General features: G+C 34.0%; 1 protein-coding gene across 4 annotated transcripts in view; it reads left to right on the top strand.

The window, feature by feature from the left end:
- LOC135843936 (SLIT-ROBO Rho GTPase-activating protein 1-like) overlaps positions 1–20459 on the top strand; it is a 253737-nt gene that overhangs the window by 210982 nt on the left and 22296 nt on the right. For all 4 annotated transcript variants that reach the window (XM_065361993.1, XM_065361994.1, XM_065361995.1 and 1 more), the window contains exon 2: positions 10625–10808. In XM_065361993.1, coding sequence (XP_065218065.1) covers positions 10625–10808 — 184 coding nt within the window. The remainder of the gene's footprint in view (positions 1–10624; positions 10809–20459) is intronic.

The raw sequence follows: 20459 nt of genomic DNA, 5'->3' as shown, positions 1-20459 counted from the left end.
ATTTCACATTTTCTTGTTTCAAAATTTTCATTTTTTAAGATTTTTTTGAAAATTGAAAAATTTTAACGTGAATACATTTTGATTTCCTCAGTCCTCAGCCTCGAAGAATTTCTACGATTGCCAGAAAGCCATGTTTTCTTGTCAAAACTTTGAAGAAGTCTTACTTTTTTGCCCAAAATTTGAAAAAAGTTCTGTTTTTTTATCATTTTTGTAACCAAATTATGAAATTTGTCATTTTGTTTTTTCCATTTTTTTTCATTTTTTTGATATTTTTTAAACAACAAAATTTTGACTTGAACAAATCATAATTTTTCCCTCTTCTCCTCCCCCTCCCTTTCCCTTCCCTTCCCTTCTCATCGAAACATTAGTCATTTCAAAAAAGGCAGGGATGAAACCAAAGGGGTCAGGGTGCAACTCACTCCCCTGTGCGTCTAGAAAGTTGGAAAAGTTGGCAAATTCGTATTTTTTTCGATGGAAGTTGGCAAAGTTGACATTTTACCAACTTCTGGACAGCAAATAAAAATCATAAATTAAGTTATTAAAAGTTGATGAGAATCTCTCCAACACTGTTGAGAACTGCCTGAAAACGCCAACTGACGACCTCAGTGAAATTTTTTAAATTTTGTTGTTCAAAAAAAAATTTGAAAAACAGACTAAAAGTTGGCAAATTTTATGATTATGATGTTGACAAAAATATGAAAATATTGTACAAACTAAACAGGACTTCGTTAGGCAAACATTAAAACAAAAAGACTCCTTTTTAAACGCGAAAATAAATTCGGTTAGGATGTTTGGGGTATGGAGGGGGGGCAAAAAATAATGGACTTACAAGAATTAGTGTACCCTCGGGAGGGGCTATTATATATAAGAAGCCAAAAAGTGATCAAAAAAACGAAAAAAGGAGTGATTTTTCATTTTTGATTTCAGCACCAAACCCTGTGAAATTTTAGCAAAAACGCGAGACTTTTTAGCAATTGTTCGCAAAAAAGTGATATTTTCTTCAATGATTTGGTAAAAAGCTGGAAGGCTTGGTAATTTTTAGCAAAAAAGCTCAATTTTCAGATACCTACCTAATTGTTTTGGGGGAGGGGGATGTGTAATTTTTCAGCAATATTGCTAAAAAGCGAGGTATTTTGCCAATATTTCTAGAAAATGAATGATATTTCGGTTTATTCCTTTTCTCGAAACATTATTGGAGATTAAGATAGTCACAACGATGGTTTCCAGAAACTGACGAATTGGCGGGAAAAATTGAATTAATGTAGCAGGTTTCAACCTTTCAACTCTTCGTAACACCCTATGCAACGAGTACTACTAATATACACATGAAAACCATGATGGTGAATTTTCAATTTGCCAATTTTTAATGTTTTTCAACCAATATTTACGAGCGTTCTCATAATTTATTTAATAATTTTCACAACACAGCCAATTTAATTTCCACGATACGAGGTAACAATTTGACTCACCTCGTCAACACGTGCAACTCGTATCTACACTTCATCACTTTTATTGCTTGACAATTTTCCATTTCATAGAAAGTAATCCAGGAATTTCCTCGCTATATAAATACATTCTCAATGAAACCAAGACTCATTCACATTCTTTCACAAAACCTCATCAGCGTTAAAATCTTCCATCTTGTCACCACTCAAAGGCTGTGCAAAACACACCAAAAATAATAAGTAAATAAATTCGCCGACGTAATTATCGTTTCTGTTCGTCTCGATCTTATAAATAATTTATCAGCGTGAAAGAAGGTCGCCCAATTCACGGCCAACACTTTTCTTCTTGTTCTTCTTCAATCGTGCTGTAATTTTCCGCCAATTTCGGTGATTTTTTTCAACAGGATAACGAACCTCTCGCACCATACACGAGTCGCATTCGCAGCTCCCGCCGATTGAAATATACGTACTCGGTATACTCAATTCTCATCGATTGAAAAGTTGTATTGGCATCGTACCCGAAATCTTCGAAGGACGTACGCGATTCTTAAACTAAATGACAACTGGAATTCGCAGAAATGACGGAGAGGTTCGTCGATCGAGCATACCGTGCATGTGGTCTACCCCGGAGATGTTCCGGGGCCGGAGAGGGTAGGTTTACGCGACAAGATTTATTGTAATTCGTTCGCCGCACATCGAATGCTTCGCCTTCGCGTACTCGTGTGCCAAAATCGTAAAATATTGTAAATCAAGTGAAAAACCGAGCGTGTAAAAATTCCTACACCATTTTTCGATTTCAAGCAAGGTGCAGAATAAGATGGGTTTGGGGCTCACATTGGTGGTTCAGTTCAGTTCTCTATAAACATAGGCACATACGTCGAATAGGTAGCGTTGTATTAATTTTCTCTTTTTATTCTTCTTTCTTTTCCTAAATATACGTTTTCAAACAGGAGATTCTCTTCAATAAATCATAATAAATGGAACAGACAATGTGTAACAAACGCGTTATGTTGGTTGAATGCGAGTCCAAAAGGAAGTTTCTAGTCATTCGACACCTTTTTAGAAGTCATATTATTTAGGTTATTTTTTTTATTATTTCATTTCAACTCGTGAAATAATAATATTGCTTTCAGTACTTCTACAGGGTGTTTCAATAAAGAATCATTTTGTTGACGAATAATTATTTGGTCTTGGTTTTTCTTCCTCAATTGAAACCAAGTAAAAAAATTTAATTTTCAAAAATCTAGAGAAAATAAAAAATGTAAATAAAATAAAATTAGAAAAAAATACATGAAAACTCTTTTTTAAAATTTCGACAAAAAACAGCATATCTATATAAATAGTCCGGCATATGACAATAGGAGTAATTGCACACCCCCCCCCCCGCCAATCCTCCGGGACAACTTTTTTCTTAAAGGGGACATCCTAAGGATCATTTTAAAGCAAACTTCCCCCCAAAAAAGTTGGCCTTACTTACAAAATGGCGGCCATTTTGATTAACAGGTCAGCCGAAATCGCAGATTTTGCGTTTTAACATAGGACTTGCACGAACTTTTTCAAACTTTACAAAGGTGGATCGAAAGATCATGCAAAAATTTATCACCTGTCAAAATTTCAAGTGCTAAAGTGCGTTTTTCGATTTTTGGTTAATTTTTGAAAATCGAATTTAGGCCAAAAATGAGGGAAAAATCAAAATTTTACCAAATTGACCAAGAAAGCTGAAATTTGAGATATGCCCTATTTTCGACATGCCAAATCGATTGGAAACGGTTTCAACCCGTTTTGAGCAGTTCTGGAGCCTCCAGCAGATTTTTGAAACTCGAAATTTCCACAAAATTCCATCAAATTGGAGTTGTAAAGCCAAAATGTACTCTAAAAACTAATTTCAATACGCTACGAAGTACTGCAGGTGAATTTCAAGTCGTTTTGGATCCTCCAGCGACTTTTTTTGAAAATTACTGGAGCCTCCAGCAGATTTTTGAAACTTTAAATTTTCACAAAATTTCATCAATTATAATGGAGATGGAAATCTGAAATTTACTCTACACTCCAATTTTAACACCCACTGAAGACGAGTTCAGGTGGGTTCAAGTCATTTTAGGACCTCCAGCGACTTTTTTGAAAATTACTGGAGCCTCTAGTAGATTTTTGAAACTTGAAATTTCTCCAACATTAATTTATCAAATGGAGTTGGCAAGCTGAAATTTACTTCGCAGACTACATGGTGGTTTCAAATGGTTTTGAAGCTTCCAGGTACTTTTAGGAAATTTCAATTTTCCAAAAAAACGTCATACAACCTTTCAAAAAGTTGCTGGAGGCTCCAAAACGACTTGAAATTCACCTGCAGTACTTCGTAGCGTATTGAAATCACTAATCAGTTTTTAGAGTAAATTTTAGCTTTACAACTCCAATTTGATGGAATTTTGTGGGAATTTCGAGTTTCAAAAATCTGCTGGAGGCTCCAGAACTGCTCAAAACGGGTTAAACCCGTTTCCAATCGATTTGGCATGTCGAAAGTAGGGTATATCCCAAATTTCAGATTTCTTGGTCAATTTGGTAAAATTTTGATTTTTTCCGCTCATTTTTGGCCTAAATTCGATTTTCAAAAATTCACCAAAAATCGAAAAACGCACTTTAGCACTTGAAATTTTGACATGTGATAAATTTTTCGTGCAAGTCCTATGTTAAAACGCAAAATCTGCGATTTTGGCTGACCTGTCAATCAAAATGGCCGCCATTTTGTAAGTAAGGCCAACTTTTTTTTGGCAAGTTTGCTTTAAAATGTTCCTTAGGATGTACCCTTTAAGAAAAAAGTTGTCCCGGAGGATCGGGGGGGGGGGTGTGCAATTACTCCTATTGTCATATGCCGGACTAAAAATGTTGAAAAAAAATCAGGACTTTCTGGCGATCTTGTGAAAAAATTGAAAAATTTACCTTCTCTTGCTCAGGAAATTTTTCGCTGGTCACTTTTCTCAAAAATTGTCAAATTTCCAAAAAGTCTTGCTTTTTTGCAAAAATTGTTGAAGTCTTCCATTTTATCATTAAGAAATTTCGCTTTTTCGCAAGTTTGCAGAAATGTTTCGCTTTTTTGCTAAAAATGGATAAGAATTCCTTGCCTTTTGTACTAAAATTATTGTCGAAGTCTCGTTTTCTGTCAAACATAGCAAAAAGTTTCGCTGTTAGACTAAATTGTCTTTCTTTTTTTTTCGCCAGAAATTGCTGAAGAAACCTTTTCTTTTGCGGAAATTGTCAAAAGTCTCGTATTTATTGCCAGAAATCGCGAAAGTTCTCAATTTTTGGCCTAAAATTGCCCAAAAAAAGACTTTTTTTTCAATCAAAAAGTTGAAAAAAATTTGTAGTTTTGGCAAAAATTGGAAAAAGGACTGTTTTGGCAATAATTGTCAAAATATTCTGCTTTTTGCTGAAATTAAACAAGTTTCTATCGAGTTTCATTTTTAGATTTTGATTAAAAACGAAAAAGTTCTGGTTTTTTTGGTGATTTTTTTTCCTGCATTAAAATGTGTTGCCCATGTTTTGAAAATTATTGATTAAATTTGAAAAATGTTGACATTGAAGAAATCTATTTCTCTATGAAGTCGTTCTACTTTTCGAATTGTTAATTTTCCAAAGCTTTTGCCTTCGCTTTGCTCGGGCCTTTTAACGTGCTCTTTCAAACCTTTAAAAAATAAAATAATTGAACCAAAAAAACACAAAAATAATGCTAAAACCAGGATTGCAATTGTAATTCATTTTTCAAGGGTCTGAAAAATTGAAGAAATTGATCTGGAAAACCTGGAAAAGACAGGGAAAATCATTTCCGAACAAAGGTGGACATCCTGTGTACTTACATCATGGAAATCGCATAATTAGTAGAACGCTAAAATTTTGTATGACAAAATAGATTGTCATTCAATTTTGAGAATATTCGAATTTTTTTGGAAATTGCGTTCAATTTTTGCCCAAAAGGATAACTTTTTAAAGACTTTGATGTCCTACAGTCCAAAAGGATGACCTTTTGATGACTTTTATGGCCTGGTAGACACCCTGGTATACTCATAAAATTGGATTAGATGGAAATTGAGATTCGGTTGGAATTTGGCCCTATAATGTACATCACTTTCGGACTGATTTCCATTTTTAAAAATTTTCTGTCAATAGGAACCCTCCCTAGTCGTTCGTCACCAAAGAAAATATTTCTTTTTCGTCCTTCATCTTCGCTGCTTTCATACATACGTGCTTAAATTACGAGTATAAACACCACCTCGTCCACTCAAGATGGTCAGCACAGCACCATCTCGTTATTTATCTAACTCGTACCCATGTCAAAAAATATACAGATAGGTTCACAGTTCGGCAAGGGTAACTGCAAGGGGTCTTGGAACCTTTTTCGACGATTGACAATCGTACATAATAACATAGAATAGGCGTTGCTGGACTGCATTCCAAAACGATATGTATTGGAAAAAATCATCACATCGTTGCACAGTGATATGACGTCCAGGATATCCAGCGATACATTTACGAGTATAGAAATCACACAAATCAATCGTCTGCATGACGATCCCGAGTTATCCAATACGCAGTTTGGTCATTTTTCCAACACCTCTACACACATAAGTTGGTGTTTTATAAATAGTGCAAATGACAACGACCAATGTGTACTACAGATACAGACACACACACGTATCACTTTCAGGTTCCTCTCCACCTACCTACCTATTGGTAAAATGAATAGGTACCTAGTACCTAAACCTAATGTACATTACAGCGTCCTATTTCGGATGTATTCTACGTCGTACTAATTTATGTGCGATGCGGCCGATAATTTGGCTTTACCATCGTCAGTACGTATTAACGTTACCAATGCAAATAATACATACGATACGAGTACTACATACAACTATAGGAGAGTACACACGCGACGACATAAAATTATGGACTTTTACGCTACCGCTGCTGCCTCCGGTAGTACCGAGCACTATATAGCACTATGGCGAAAAAAAAATCCAACCAGAGTAAATATTTAACTTCGGTATCATGGAACTTGTTTACCCGGCATAATTGTCGCCTCCGAAAAATTTAATTGTCATCGAATGCAACAATACTTGGTATTGTTTATTTTATGGTATACGCTGCGGATCCGCGGCCAGTACTTATCCATTGAAAGAACCAGGCACATAGGCAGGTCACGAAGGGGCGCTAATACTCCCTTTTGCCATATGTCAGTTCGTTATGCTCAGCTCAATGCTGTACAAAATGAGAATGAGATGCGTGCTGTACACTTCGGGTTGCTTAATTACGTTGGCCTTTTTTCTCTTCTTCTTTCTACGAATGTCTGTATACTATGCAATATCTCTTTCTCTCTTTCTATCTGTCTCTCGTAGTCAGTGGCGAGTAGCACGCAGGGATCAACGAGTCTGCTATGTACTCGTACTATAGAGACCATAGAGAGACTACCAGTTACAGTCTTTGGTAATGGACCAAGTGTCATATGCGTTTCTTTGTATGGTAATTATAAGATATCTACGTGTCATCTTCCATACAACTCCAACTCGCGTTTCCTTCTGCTCTCTGGCTTCTTCTTTTCATAATTAATAACAAACACGATATAATTATAAATGTCGCCTTACTATACTCCATCGCTGCTTCCAGTTTCAAAGCGAATGAAAAGAAAATTCTATGGTCTTCAGACGGTAGCTTCTTCTTTTTTTTTTTTTTGTTGAGCTACGCTATCATAACGTACTATACGTCTGTATTGTATAGTGAAGTGTAATCTAGAGCTTTCCCCCTCCCCCCTCCCCCAATCAGTGATTATTACCGCTATTGCGCGAATTGTGAGTATATTTGTATGTGCTTCCATAACCAAAAATAAATCACGCGTGAAAAAGTAATAAAAATACGATGTTTGTAAACGTTCGCGTTGGTCGGATTGCGAAATTTAGATCATCAAGAACATTCGATGAAGGTTGTTCTCGAATGTTATATTCGAGCTTTTGTAACTAATTACATAATAATGGAAGTTTGGCGAAAAAATAGAAAATAAAAGTAATGTAAACACTGGCATAGCGCGGTGCTGTTTGATTACGGAGGGAAATTTGTGTCGATACGGAGAATTTCGATTTCTTCTTATTTATGTGGTAGATTTCATGGTAAATTTGAGTTTACTAATTCATCGAAAATCAGAACTAGTCATTGGAATTACCGAGGGAAAGAGGAGGGGAGTGAGGGGGTGTTCAGGATGAAAAGTTGTGTATTTTTCATTCGTTTTTTTTTTCAATTTACCTACCAAGGATGTAGAAAAATTTCAAAACTCGTGGAATTCTATTTCATAAAAATTTCATCCATGGTTTATTCTTGTAGAATTCAAGCATTTTGGGCTTATGTAAAAATTGATAAATTTGTTTTGAAAATTGATTTTATTTAACCAAAAGAGAGGATTTCTAGTTCTTTTTTTCCCTCATTTGTCTTGTTTTCGAATCTTTTTTAGCGAATTCTAAGTGGGAAATAGTTTTTGGTGATGCGAAGAAACGTTTGCAAAAAATTCGTACCAAGTACATATTAACAAAATTCATCAATTTTTCCTAAATCAGAAGAAGATGAATGAATGGTACTTTTTTCAATTTTTTGTCCTTAGAAAAATTGTTCCAACAAAGTGTAATTGATGTAATTTTTCAATTTTTGCAGAACTTTGGTACCATTTTATTGTTTGTTGTTTAATAATTTGCATCAAAACGAAATTCGCTCAACTTTGAAGTTTTGAACGATGGGTAATTTTTTATTTGATTGAAACATGAATCAGGATTTTAGATTGAGCGCAGACTTTTCAATTTCGAGAGCACTGGGAGGGAAGTACAAGGCTCGTACTCGTCTCCTCCCCCCCCCCCCCTCCAAAAAAAAGGTAACTTTAGTAACCGAAAATGCTTGAAAAAGTAACCAAAAACGATGGCAAAACATTTTAATGCAGAAAAAAATCACCGAAAAAACCAGAACTTCTCGTTTTTAATTAAAATCTAAAAATGGAACTAGGTACTTGCCTGCATTGAAACTTGTAATATTTCAACAAAAAGCAGAACTTTTTGGCAATTAAAGCCAAAAAAGTGATTATTCTATCGCAATTTTTTCCAAAAAAGTCGATTTTGCAACTTTTTGATTGAAAAAAGCTAGTTTGTTTGGCAATTTCTGGCAAAAATCGAGACTTTTGTTTGGCAATTTTAGCAAATGAAAGGGCTTTTCAGCAATTTTGGTACAAAAAGGGACACATCAGGATGAATTTTTGGAAAAGAGAGAGACCTTTTCAGGCTGTCTAACGGTTATGATTATGAAAGTCATGAAAAAGTCATGAATTTTGGTGGGTGGTCATAAAAGTCATGAATTTTGCTCGAAACTACTTGAAATTTTTTTAAACAGCTCATAAAATGAAAAAAAAAACGTGAAAAATTGATTCAAAAATCAGAAAAATGAAAAAACTAAAATTCCTAATTTTTGATCCTGATGTAAAAAATGGCAACCCTGGTCGTTTTCCTCGCAGTTTAAAGTTATTTAATTTTTTTGGGGGGAGGGGGTATTTTCATGTGGTAGAAATGTGGGAAATAGGTCAAAGTCATGATTTTTTTGGTCTGAGAGTTTTGTTAGACACCCTGAACAAAAAGCCAAAAAGGAATTTTGTCACGAGAATAAAAATATCTACTCATTCCCAGTATAGCAAAAAGTCTCAAACTTTTGTAAAAATTTTCAAAAAGTGTTGTTTTTTGCCAAAAATTGCTGAAAATTGTCCCTTGGTTAGCAAAAAATTCCAAATTTCTGACTTTTCCCTCCAAAATTGGCCAAAAATCTTGCTTTGTTGCCAAATGGTCAAAGCTTTACTTTTTGCTATAAGAATTTCCTGAAAAAAAGGTCACTTTTTACCAAAAAATTGCAAAAAATTATTCCTTTTTCGGTAAAAATGTAAAAAATAGGAGGTCATGAAAAAGTCATGATTTTTTTGTCTGGAAGTTTTGTTAGACACCCTGTTTTTGAAATTTTCTGCAAAAAAAATAATCACAACTTTTGACGTTTTTTGGCAAAAAAAAATGAGAGCTTGTCATTTTAGATAAAAGGCTAGACTATTTTCTATTTTTGGCAGAAAACTACACTTCAACAATAATTTCAGATTAAGGCAGGGCTTCTCAGCATTTGATGGCAAAAAAGTGAAACTTTTTGGGCAATTTTACTAAACAGCGAGGATTTTAGCAAAAAGCAGGACGTTTTGGGAATTATATTGGCAGAAAAGTGATGCTTACTTTTCGGAAACTTTTGACAAAAAAGATAAAAAAAGAGGCTTTTGGGTAATTTTTTGGGAAAAAGTAATGTTTGTCGAAAATTTTTGTTGAAAAGAAAGGCCTTTGAAGAATTCAGCAAAAGTTATCAAAATTGCCATTCTGGAGCCTCGAGCTCGATTTCCTGTCTCTCCAGAATTTTTGAATATCTCCAGAATGCTCAGATGCGGAAGTTAATTTGGGCTGCCCAAAATCTTTCTCCTCTTGTAAAACGAGTTTATCTACATTTGGGCCGAATTTTCAGCCGGACACTCTGAGAATGTTTACTTGGCCAAACTAATTTCCCGTATTTTTTGAACAAATTGAAAATTGTGGTGCTAGAGGCTGAAGATTGATTGGAATTGGCGAAATTAAGGTCGCTTCAGTTGATATTGTATTAGTTTCAGGACCAATTTCCATTCATTTTTCCTGGATCAACATATTGTTTTTAATAGGAAGCATAAATCGCTGAAAATAATTGATTTTGGATTTTTTAAAACTCTGCAAAAATCTAAAAATCAATTCGGGTTGTTGAAATTTTGGTAATTGGAGTTTCAGAACATGCTCTTTCCAAAAATCTCGATCTCATTCAAATCTTAAGAGGATTCTCGAGTCCTTTATCAGTCAAGCTTGACCATTTTTTGCCCAATACTTACCTACTGATAAATTTGCTGACCAAGAGATAATTTTCAGTCTATTTTTAGAACTGATTTTATTGTGGCCAAAATCTATATTGCTCGTTGAAAATTTATGCATTTTTCTGAGCAACGTTGGAAATTTCGGCTATTAACTTGATTAATACTCTACTGTTATATACGTTTTAAATTTTGGGTTATTTTTTCTGTTCCTTTAAATCTAATCAAAACATCCTATTTCGTTTTACAGATATCAGAATCCAACTCGGCGAACAGCTAAGATGCCTGGACACGCGTATGGAAACGCAAGTAACCATCGTCTCCGAATTGCAAGACTTCTTCAGGAGACGAGCCGAAGTAGAATTGGACTACAGCAAGAATTTGGATAAATTATCCAAAACATTGCAACTTCGCCACAAAGAACAAAAACAAAAGTAAGTCTACAATGTCACCATTATCATTTTAATGTTATCTACTTATGACTTTTATGACTTTATGAGTCTTGTGTAGGTGAACAATCCTTCTATTTTATACATACTACACTGCATTGTATCGATAATGTTGAAAAGTGGCATCCTGCTACTTTCGTGTATATTTGAATTTGAACGATATTCTTATCATCGAAAGTAAGTCTGAGTACTTCTACCAACCTGTGTGTGTGTGTGTGTACATTTTCATGTATTGCCTTTACATTACAATGTTGACTTCGAAGAACACAGAAAAATGAAGTGCACGGAGAAATGAAAATATTGGCTGGAGGGGTAGAGGAGGTCGTCAATATCGATTTTTCTTTTACACCGCGCTATATTGTATGTACCTACTTGTACTTGTATGTAGTTTTGTTGCGTTGGCGAAGAAGGTATTTATTATATAAATGGTCGTTTATCAGTTACTTTTTAGTTTATCAGTTTTTCCACTAGGTATGTAAGAAGAGAGCTCGTTAATGTTTAACGATGTAGAAAATATGGTTATATGTAAACGTAGCGGAAAATTGAGTTTCTTCTAGCGAGCTAAAGCTAATATTGTAACATGGCGGACCTTTTTTGTTGTTCTTACCTATACGGTTTAGTTAGGTATTTGGAACACATAAACACGTTTTTACTTCGATTGAATCGAATTCGAAAAACGTTTCACCAAATAGTATCGGTTCGATTAAAACATTCGGTCGGAAAATCCATTCTAGATTGCGGTGTAGGTATCTTTTTGGTAGGTTGGTAAGGGAAAGGGAAAAAAATAAGTAATCGGTACGAGTGAGTTTTATACTCTTATAAATGCTGTGTAAGTAGAAAGTTAAATATAGGGTACGATGATCTAAGTGTAGGGAGAAGGACTGAGGTTTTTGAATATGTTATCCGTAGACGTGCGTCGTTTTTCACGCAGAGATACGACTACGACGACTACATATACGACATGTCGCGAGGTAAATATTTGCATTTGTTTAATTCGTCGCCGTCGTACTATATGCTTAGGTACCCTGTGTCGTTGTTATTTGTAGCCTCATCCGACGGCGTTGCAACGATTAGCAGCCCATTCACCGATTCTGTTGTGGTAAGAAAGAGTATTTCGACTTGGTGTACTCTTATTTGCTCTATGATTGTGAGCTCTTCTAGCCTACTATACTTTTATTCGAGTAATATGGGGCAATAGCGATATTTCAGCGTTTGATTGTCGTCAGCGTTGTGCGGATTAATTGAATGTAAACACGAAGCGACAGACCTCGAATGTACCACGGTATTATTGTTATAAGGAAGGATATTTTTGTTATGATTTGGATTTTTGAATGGAATATTCGAGAGTTGGGGATAACTGTTGAGAAATCGTTCAAGTTCTGAGAGAATAAGGACTGAAATGTTGTAAAAAATTGGTCTACGAGGTTGTCAACAATGATGGAAAATGTTGCAGAGATTGTCTAGAGAGTGTTCGCTAGGAACGTTGCTCGAATATGGTTTCAAAATCTACCATCAATGGTGAGACGTGATGGTGTAAAAATCAGAGCTATGGGACTGAAACAATATCGAGATTGGATTCGTTTTGGGATTCGCTCTTCTAAATTTTTATTTCGGTTTCGGGATTCTTTTTGGGATTGAAAAAATTGTTTTGGTTCCGGGTTGAATTGGTTTTGGTTTCGGGATTTTCATTTCAACCGATTTCAAGCCCAAATTGACTAATGCGCCCTGCAAGGATCTAAAAAATGGAAGGTTTTGACGTGAAAAATCCAATGGTGTAATTAGTTTGACATTTTAAATGCATATTTTGCTTAATTTGTTGAGTAATTATTTATTATAATCTGAGTGATTGAGGATAAATGATGTAAAATGACCATTTATCAAAAGAAAATTGTGGAAAAAGGCAAAAATTGAAATCCCAAAACCAAAACAAAATCGTTTCGGTTTTGGGTTCATAATTATATCGGTTCCGGGATTTTTTTGGGTTTGGGATCAAGAAAAATAATGGTTTTGATTTCGTGATTGATTTGAATCAGGATTTAATCAGTTCCAGTTTCAGTATTGTTTTGGTTCCCCAGCTCTGGTAAAAATTGTCTAAAATATTCCATGAAAATGAAATACATATTTTTCAAGTTTAAAACAATCAAGTTTCAATCAAGTCTACTGGTATGAGATCTTTCCCCACTGCTTTGTGGTTTCTGGCTCTCTACACCACGTTCCTCAGCTCCCACATTTCAATTCATGGTGCCTCCTCCGTGGATGAAACTTCCATTTAAGCCGGACATTTGTGTCATCTCCATACAGTTCTTGTATGTATAGCTGATCCAGACCTCTTCTGTTTCTTGATTGGTAACACAATACTTTCTGTCTTTTCTTCGCATATGCTATTCCACTTCTCCTTTTTTTGTGGGCAGCCATCATCTGCTTCACTTTGGTATGCATTTCTCTAGAGTTGTGCCTTTTCTCCAGTTCTTCTATTTTTTAGCACTTCTCCTCATACCATTCATTTTTGGCCATTCTGCGCATTCCCATGATCTTGGTATTTAGTGCTGTGTATTCACTACTTGGTCTGTTTGCTTTTCTTCATTCTTCCATCAGATCCAGTATCTCTTGAGTCATCCATGGTTTGAGTCAAGGTAAATAAATACTATCGTAATAGGTAGTCTGGATTACTGTATAACACACCGGGTGCTGCGGTAGGGAGTGGAATTGTGACGTCAGTGGTTCTGGTTTCTCATCACTTCACGTCGCATTTCAAATTTCACGGTAAAAAACAACTTCAAATTAAAATTACACAAAATTTTCAATCAACACATAGGTATTTTAATAGGTCAAAATGTTCAGAATTTAATGCTCTTTCAAATGGTTGTTTATTGAAAGCGCTAGCATTTACCGTTCAAAAGTTTTTAAAGCTAAAAAGTTGCAAAAAGAAGCCCTTGCAGTAAAACTAAAAATCCAACTTTAAAATTGAAATTACGCGAAATTTTCACTGGACACATAGGTATTTTAATACATCAAAATGTTCAGATTTTTATCCTCTTTCAAATGGGTTCTTACCGAAAATGCTAGCGTTTACTGTTCAAAAGTTTTTAAAGCTCAAAGTTGTAAAAAGTGGCCACTCGCGATAAAAATCCCACTGTAAATTAAAATTACACGAAATTTTCAGTGGACACATAGGTATTTTATTTAACCAAAATGTTCAGCATTTTATCCTCTTTTGAATAGTTTTCAACCCAAAGCGCTAGCACTTGCTGTTCAAAAGTTAATAAAGCTCAAAGTAGTAAAAAGTAGCTACACTGTACAATATAAGAGTTGTGGATTTTCTAGAACCACTGACGTCACAATTCAACACAAACGCAACGCGCACTAACACAAGCACCAATCCAGACTACCTATTACGATGGTATTTATTTACCTTGGTTTGAGTTTTCTTTTTTCTTTGAGTGGAATAGACTTTTCTGTTGCTGTTTTAACCTTTTGCTTCCATTCTTGCCACTTTTCTTCGATACCTTGTTCTTCTTCCTCTTTTTGGAATTTCTTTTGCACGTGCTTTGATTTGATTTTTGCAATGTCAAGTTGTTGGTGTTATTCTTTGCTCTTCTCCTGGCTCTTTATGACTATCTGACATTTTGCAGCCAATAGCTTAGGGTCAGAGTTACAGTTAGCACCAGGATATGTATGACAAGATTCTTCACTGTGCTCTTGAATCTTTCTTTTACAAGTATGTAGTGTATCTGGTTTCTGACTCGATCTCCAGGACTAACCCATGTGTATTATCTTCTTGCATGCTGTGTTTGAACCAGGTATTGCATATTACTAGATCGTGTCTTTCTGCAAACTCTACAAGCATTTTGACTCTTTTGTTCTGCTCTCCAAGTGCGTACCTCCCCTCAACTTAGCTGTCATGATCGTTCCCAACTTTGGCATTGAAGTCTCCCATCAAAAACACAACATCGTTGTTTTTTGAGCAGCTCGTCGCTTCTTCTATAGGTCGTTGTAGAAGTTGTTGATTTCTGCTGTACTGCTTTCTGCTGTTGGGTGCATAAACTTGAATCATCACAATTGGTTTCAGCTTGACCTCCCATCTCACAAATATCATCCTCTCTGATTTTGGAATTGTGGCACTGATTTTATCGCTAATTCTGGTATGTATTAATGTGTGTCTTTTCCGGTGTAAATCATTTCATAATCTTTATCTGCCCAGTTTCTACTGTTCCAGTCCATTAGGTCTCGCTTGTTCCTAATACGTCGATTTGTAATCTCCTGGCTTCTGTACTCATATTAGTGAGTTTTCCAATTTTGTACAAAGTTCTCACATACTGTAAATCGTAATGGTTTCCACAATATTGGAAAAATGAAAAGAAATGATGATATCGTTGAATTGTAGTGTAGATTTGATAACAAAGAATGACTACAGAAAATAATAACAAAGATTTCTGGTAACTTTAGAATGAGGGGCCATGTATTTCTTATATGTAGAGAGCCACTACAGAACTCCCACTCCAGTAGAGGAGCCGTGATTTTGAAAAACAGTGTCTGACTCAACCACTGGTGTTTTAACTTCTGATTGTTTGATTTTGGAAAAGAATGAATGGAAGGAAGAAAGAAAGAAAGACAAAAAGATGGAAAGACTGGGTGAATAAATGAATGAATGAATGAATTAATAAAAAAAAAAATAAAAGAAATAGAAATAAAATAAAATTTCAGTATTGAAATTAAAATTAAAATATGTATACTTTAGCATGAAGAACTATCTGTTTACTGGAGTCAAAATGTCTAGGAAAGAGAACCATGGGATATCCCAACTCCCAAGGGTGTGAAAAAGATGTATTACGATTGAGTTGATATTTTTATCACCATGCAGCGTGATATTCAAGCGTTGGGCTGCAAGTTTTTACGATATAATACATATTTTCTCGTTCGTTAATATTATTCGCGGTTATACGACCGTGGCAGCGGCGGCAGCGACGTTGTTTTTTTTTAATGACGTGTTAATAACTGCTGCGCGACAGCGTGACACGGTCGCCGATATTTATTTATTGATAACGGTCATCGATGCTGAAAGAAAGAGCGAGAGAGAGATGCGAGCCATGCCATCGAGGTACTTTACAAATCAGACTCGAGTCGATAAGATTCACGTACCTACTTTCGATACCATTTCAATATTGCTACCTTACTAATTACCAAGCTCACGCGAATTGGTTTGCTTTTTTTTTGGTCTCAATTCAAATCACCTACTCTTACTCGTATATAGTATTATTATTCACGAGGTAACGATGAGCGACTGACGTAGGAGGGAGGACGGTGGCAGTCTTGAGTCTGGAGACTCGAGACGCGACGCGACGCCCCAGTAGTAAGATTTAATTACCCGTTTAGTAATTGATAAACTCGGTTTAATCTGCATGTTAATTAATTTGGCGAAATTAAAGGTACCATAACTTACAATAACATTAACCCGATCGAAGGTTGACACTGTGGTGTTTTTCGTATGTTTTGCTTCGCCAAAAAAGCAGATGTCTCTTCGAGATTAGACCAACTTAATGGGTTCTTATTTATTTTTTATTTTTTTTGCAAATATTTTGTACTTACTTTGAGACGATTACGTGCCATCTAAATGAGACCCGGACCAGCATATTTGGTATGTTTTTGGTTACAAAATTATTTAAGAAGCAATTTTTTTAATCGATCGGTTGCGGAAATAATTTATGAATATTCATTAATTATTAGATGTTTCGTAATTTTAGGTTTTCATTTTTTTTTTTCGTCGAATAAATAAAAAAGTCTTAATTGAGGTGAAATCTTCCAGAAGAAGATAAAATACCTGCGTAGCAAGCTGTCTATAAGAATCTAGTCAGACTTTTTAGATTTTGTATGTCATTCTCAAGGAGGATGCAGTTTAAATTAAAGGATAATAAATCAAACGTAAATGTAAATTGCTCAGTCGAAGCAAAAAACTTACTGAAGGAGAGGAAAGGATTAGAAAGTTGAAATCACTAAATAACGTATTCAAAACACCCACGTTTCTCAAGCTGTATAGATTATACTCTGTTGAAGGAAGGGCAAGGGTTAGAAGGGGGGATTTTGATCAAACCATTGAAAAGAGACCTTCAATTCTTAGTTCTTTTTTATTTAAAAAAAAAATTGTATGTGAGGGATGGAGAGGGGGGAGGGGGTTATGAGCATATTTCTAGCTTCTTTGATATTTAGAACATAGTCTTTGAACATTTTCTCCGAAAGCTCAGAATTGCAAATTGTTGGAGAGAGGAACGTTCATTTTTCATCCTAAATTTTAACCAAAAAAAAAACAATTTTTGTTTAGCTTTTTAGAGAAAAATTGCCAAAACTAGGTATGTGCCAATTGTTTTGTGATTTTTTTTTGTTGAAAATTCACATTTCTCCCTGTTTTTCACTATTTGAGGAACTTTTTCCAAGTTGAATTTTGGGAGCTCCTCTTTGGAGGTTATTAATATTTTCCATTTCCAGCTCTTCTATGTATTTTCCATGTACCTACTGTATTTGAAGAGGAAGGATGGGCAAAAATTATCACTTTTGATTTTTTTTTGAAATTTCAAAATCTTTGGTCAATTGCGGAAATGAATTTGAATGTTAAATTCAATGTCAATGTTGAAAAAATTTCTTTTTGAGAATATATTTCAACAGAGTGCTTAGAACACTAAAAAACAAAACAGTTCTGAATCCAGCTCAATACCATAGTTCCGCAATTTTCATCGAAAATTCATTATCAGTTCATTGTTTTGATTTATTTTCTTGTGAGGTCTGTGGAAGCCGATTGCATGAGTGGCCGGGGGGGGGGGACGTTTACTTTGAAAGCAAAATTGTGAAGGAAGAGAATAGAAAATTTTTTGATTTTTTTCAAAATTTGATTCACTTAATTCAAGTAAAAAGTACATACTTAATAATTATTGTGAAATTATTTCAAGAGAAATTTTTTTTGAAGGGATTCGAATGTGAATACTTCTATTAAAGAATATTTTAAATCATTTTTTAACTTTTATTTCTTTTATTTCATCAGACAAAGTACGTTAATTTCTGGGATTTTTTTTTCAACATTTTTTCAAAATCATCAAGAAATAATTTTTTTTGAGAAATTTTTGATTTAAAAAAAAATAATTACCTACAACAGAATGAGCTTATTTTAATCCAAAAAGCCAATTTCGGTAAATTTTTATTCTTTTGGATTTTTTTGAAGGTATATTTTTCGATTTGATTTTCAGAATTTTGAATTTTGTTTGTTTCATTTTAAATTTCATTTTCAGAATTTTCGGTTTGATTTTCAGTTTTGTAGTTTAATTTTGCAAAGCTTTCAAGATTTTTTCATGTTTTTGAGTTGATGTTTAGAATTATCAGTTTTGTTTTCAGTTTCTAATGTACCTACCTAATATAATTAATTTCCTATCAAGTTTTGATTTTCTTTACAATTTTCAAAGTTTTCAATTCAATTTTCATTTTTTGATTTCATTTTCTGAATTTTCAATTTTAAATTTTCACTTTCAGTTTTTGATTTAATGCTTAAAAATTCATTTTTAGTTTTATCAATTTTAATTATCAATTTTTGATGCAGTTTTCAGTTCTTCATGTTATTTTCAAAATTTGTATGCTTCATTTTCAGTTCGTTTTAGCCTTTTTTTATTTTCAATTTTATTTTCAGTTTTTGATTTCATTTTTGAAGTTTTAAATTTCATTTTCATGTTTTTAATTAAATCAATGTTCAAATTTTTAAACCAAATTTTATTTTCTATAGATATTTTCAATTTTTTTCATTTTCATTTCTAATTTTCAGATTTTGGTTTTTTTTTCAAGGTTTTTAATTTGACTTCATTTTTCTGATTAAATACTCAGAATTTTCGACTTCATAGTTTCAATTTTTCAATTTTAATGATCAGTTTTTGATTCTATTCCCAAATTTTTATTTTCTAAATTTTCAATTTGATTCATTTTCAATTTTTATTTTCAGTTTTTGATTTTATTTCAAAGTTTTCAACTTGACTTCATGTTTCTGATTAAGTATTCAAAATTTCATTTTTAGTTTCAGTTTTTTAATTTTAATGATCAATTTTTGATTTTTTTTACAGTTTTCAGAGTTTTTAATTCAATTTTAATTTTTTGATTTTATTCCTAGATTTTATTTTGTAGTGTTCTTTTTTAGTTTTTGATTTCAAAGTTTTCTATTTTACTTTATGTTTCTGATGAATTATTTGATTTTAATTTTTCAAGTCTATTACCAGGTTTGAATTTTTAAATTTCCCATTTGTAATTTATATTTCCAGTTTTTGATTTCATTTTCAAAGTTTTCAATCTAATTCATGTTTCGGATTCAATTTTTGAAATTTTCAATTTCAATTTCAGTTTTTCAATTTGAATGATAAGTTTTTGATTCTATTTTCGGATCTTGATGTAATTTTCAAAATTTTTCAGTTTTTTATTCCACTCACAGGGTTTTTTAATTTTTTGTCATTTTTTCGGCGTCATTTTCAGAATTCCCAATTTCGTTTCAAGTTTTTAATCCCCTCCTTGATTCAATTCGCCACTTCAACTATACCTCAGGTACCTATTGAAAAAGCATAAAAAATGATGAGCATCAAATGTAGCGAATCTCAATTTTATGCTTCAAAATATTTTTTTTTTCTCAATTTGACTTTAACTTTTTCATTTTAAACACGTTTTTGTCAAAAAGTGGGCATTTGAATTCATTTTCAATTTATCGTTGAAAAAATGTCTATTCAGTGATTCGTATTTGTGGCATTGTAATTTTATTTGTTCAAGACAGAAATTAAATTTCATCTCGATGTGAAATGCTGGAAATCAGGATTTGAGCGTTTGCCTGATCATTTTTCTTTCCCTTTTCCTAGCTGTTCGTCTCATAGTTCAGAACCTCCTAAAAATATTCAAATTTCCTCTCATTACCTAAAAGTTAGACGTCATTCAGAGGTACTGGTGGAAAACGAACTACCAACCACGATGACGTGATTTAAAAAAATCTCGATTTCATAGGAGCAGATGTATCGGTGTCAGTATGTTAGTCCGTCTTGTTGGTGTTCTTCTTGTTCATCTACTTGACGGTGATTTGTATTTATGGTAAGACCCAAGCTAGACCGGTCTTCTCGATAAGATGAGTTCGTTGTCGCATGTACATACATACAAGATACACAACCATATCATAGAGGCAAAACAACCCTCTCATCTGCAATGAGTATTAAAAATCCTTGAATCGGTTCGGCCAACTTTTGAAGTCGTTTTATGCTGGCATTTGGTACATTCACATTAATCTGTTGCTACGAAGATGAGTAGTTTTTTTTTCTCTTTTCTGAATGACATTGACCTTTTTTCAAGTATTTTATTTTCGCAGCGTGCGCCTCACGTAGTAGGTACAGGAATTATGCGGGTATTGCTGCGGCCAGATAGATATACTATACTTAAGGTGTCACGTGTGGTGGTTGCTGAGCTAATAGCTTCTAAGGTAATTTTCTCCGTAGGTGTAGGTAAGGTAGGCAGGTAGAGGGAGCGATTCTTCGAACCTCGAGATCGGTGTAAACGATTTCGAGCGCAATAATTGGTATAATAAAATGTCGATAGAGTGTAATTGCGCGATGTGGTATGAAGAGAATACGAGTATATAAG

Source organism: Planococcus citri, chromosome 4, assembly GCF_950023065.1.
Source record: "Planococcus citri chromosome 4, ihPlaCitr1.1, whole genome shotgun sequence".
Taxonomy (NCBI): Eukaryota; Metazoa; Arthropoda; class Insecta; order Hemiptera; family Pseudococcidae; genus Planococcus; species Planococcus citri.
Note: the sequence above shows the minus strand (reverse complement) of the source record. Positions and strands in the feature narration are given on the sequence as shown.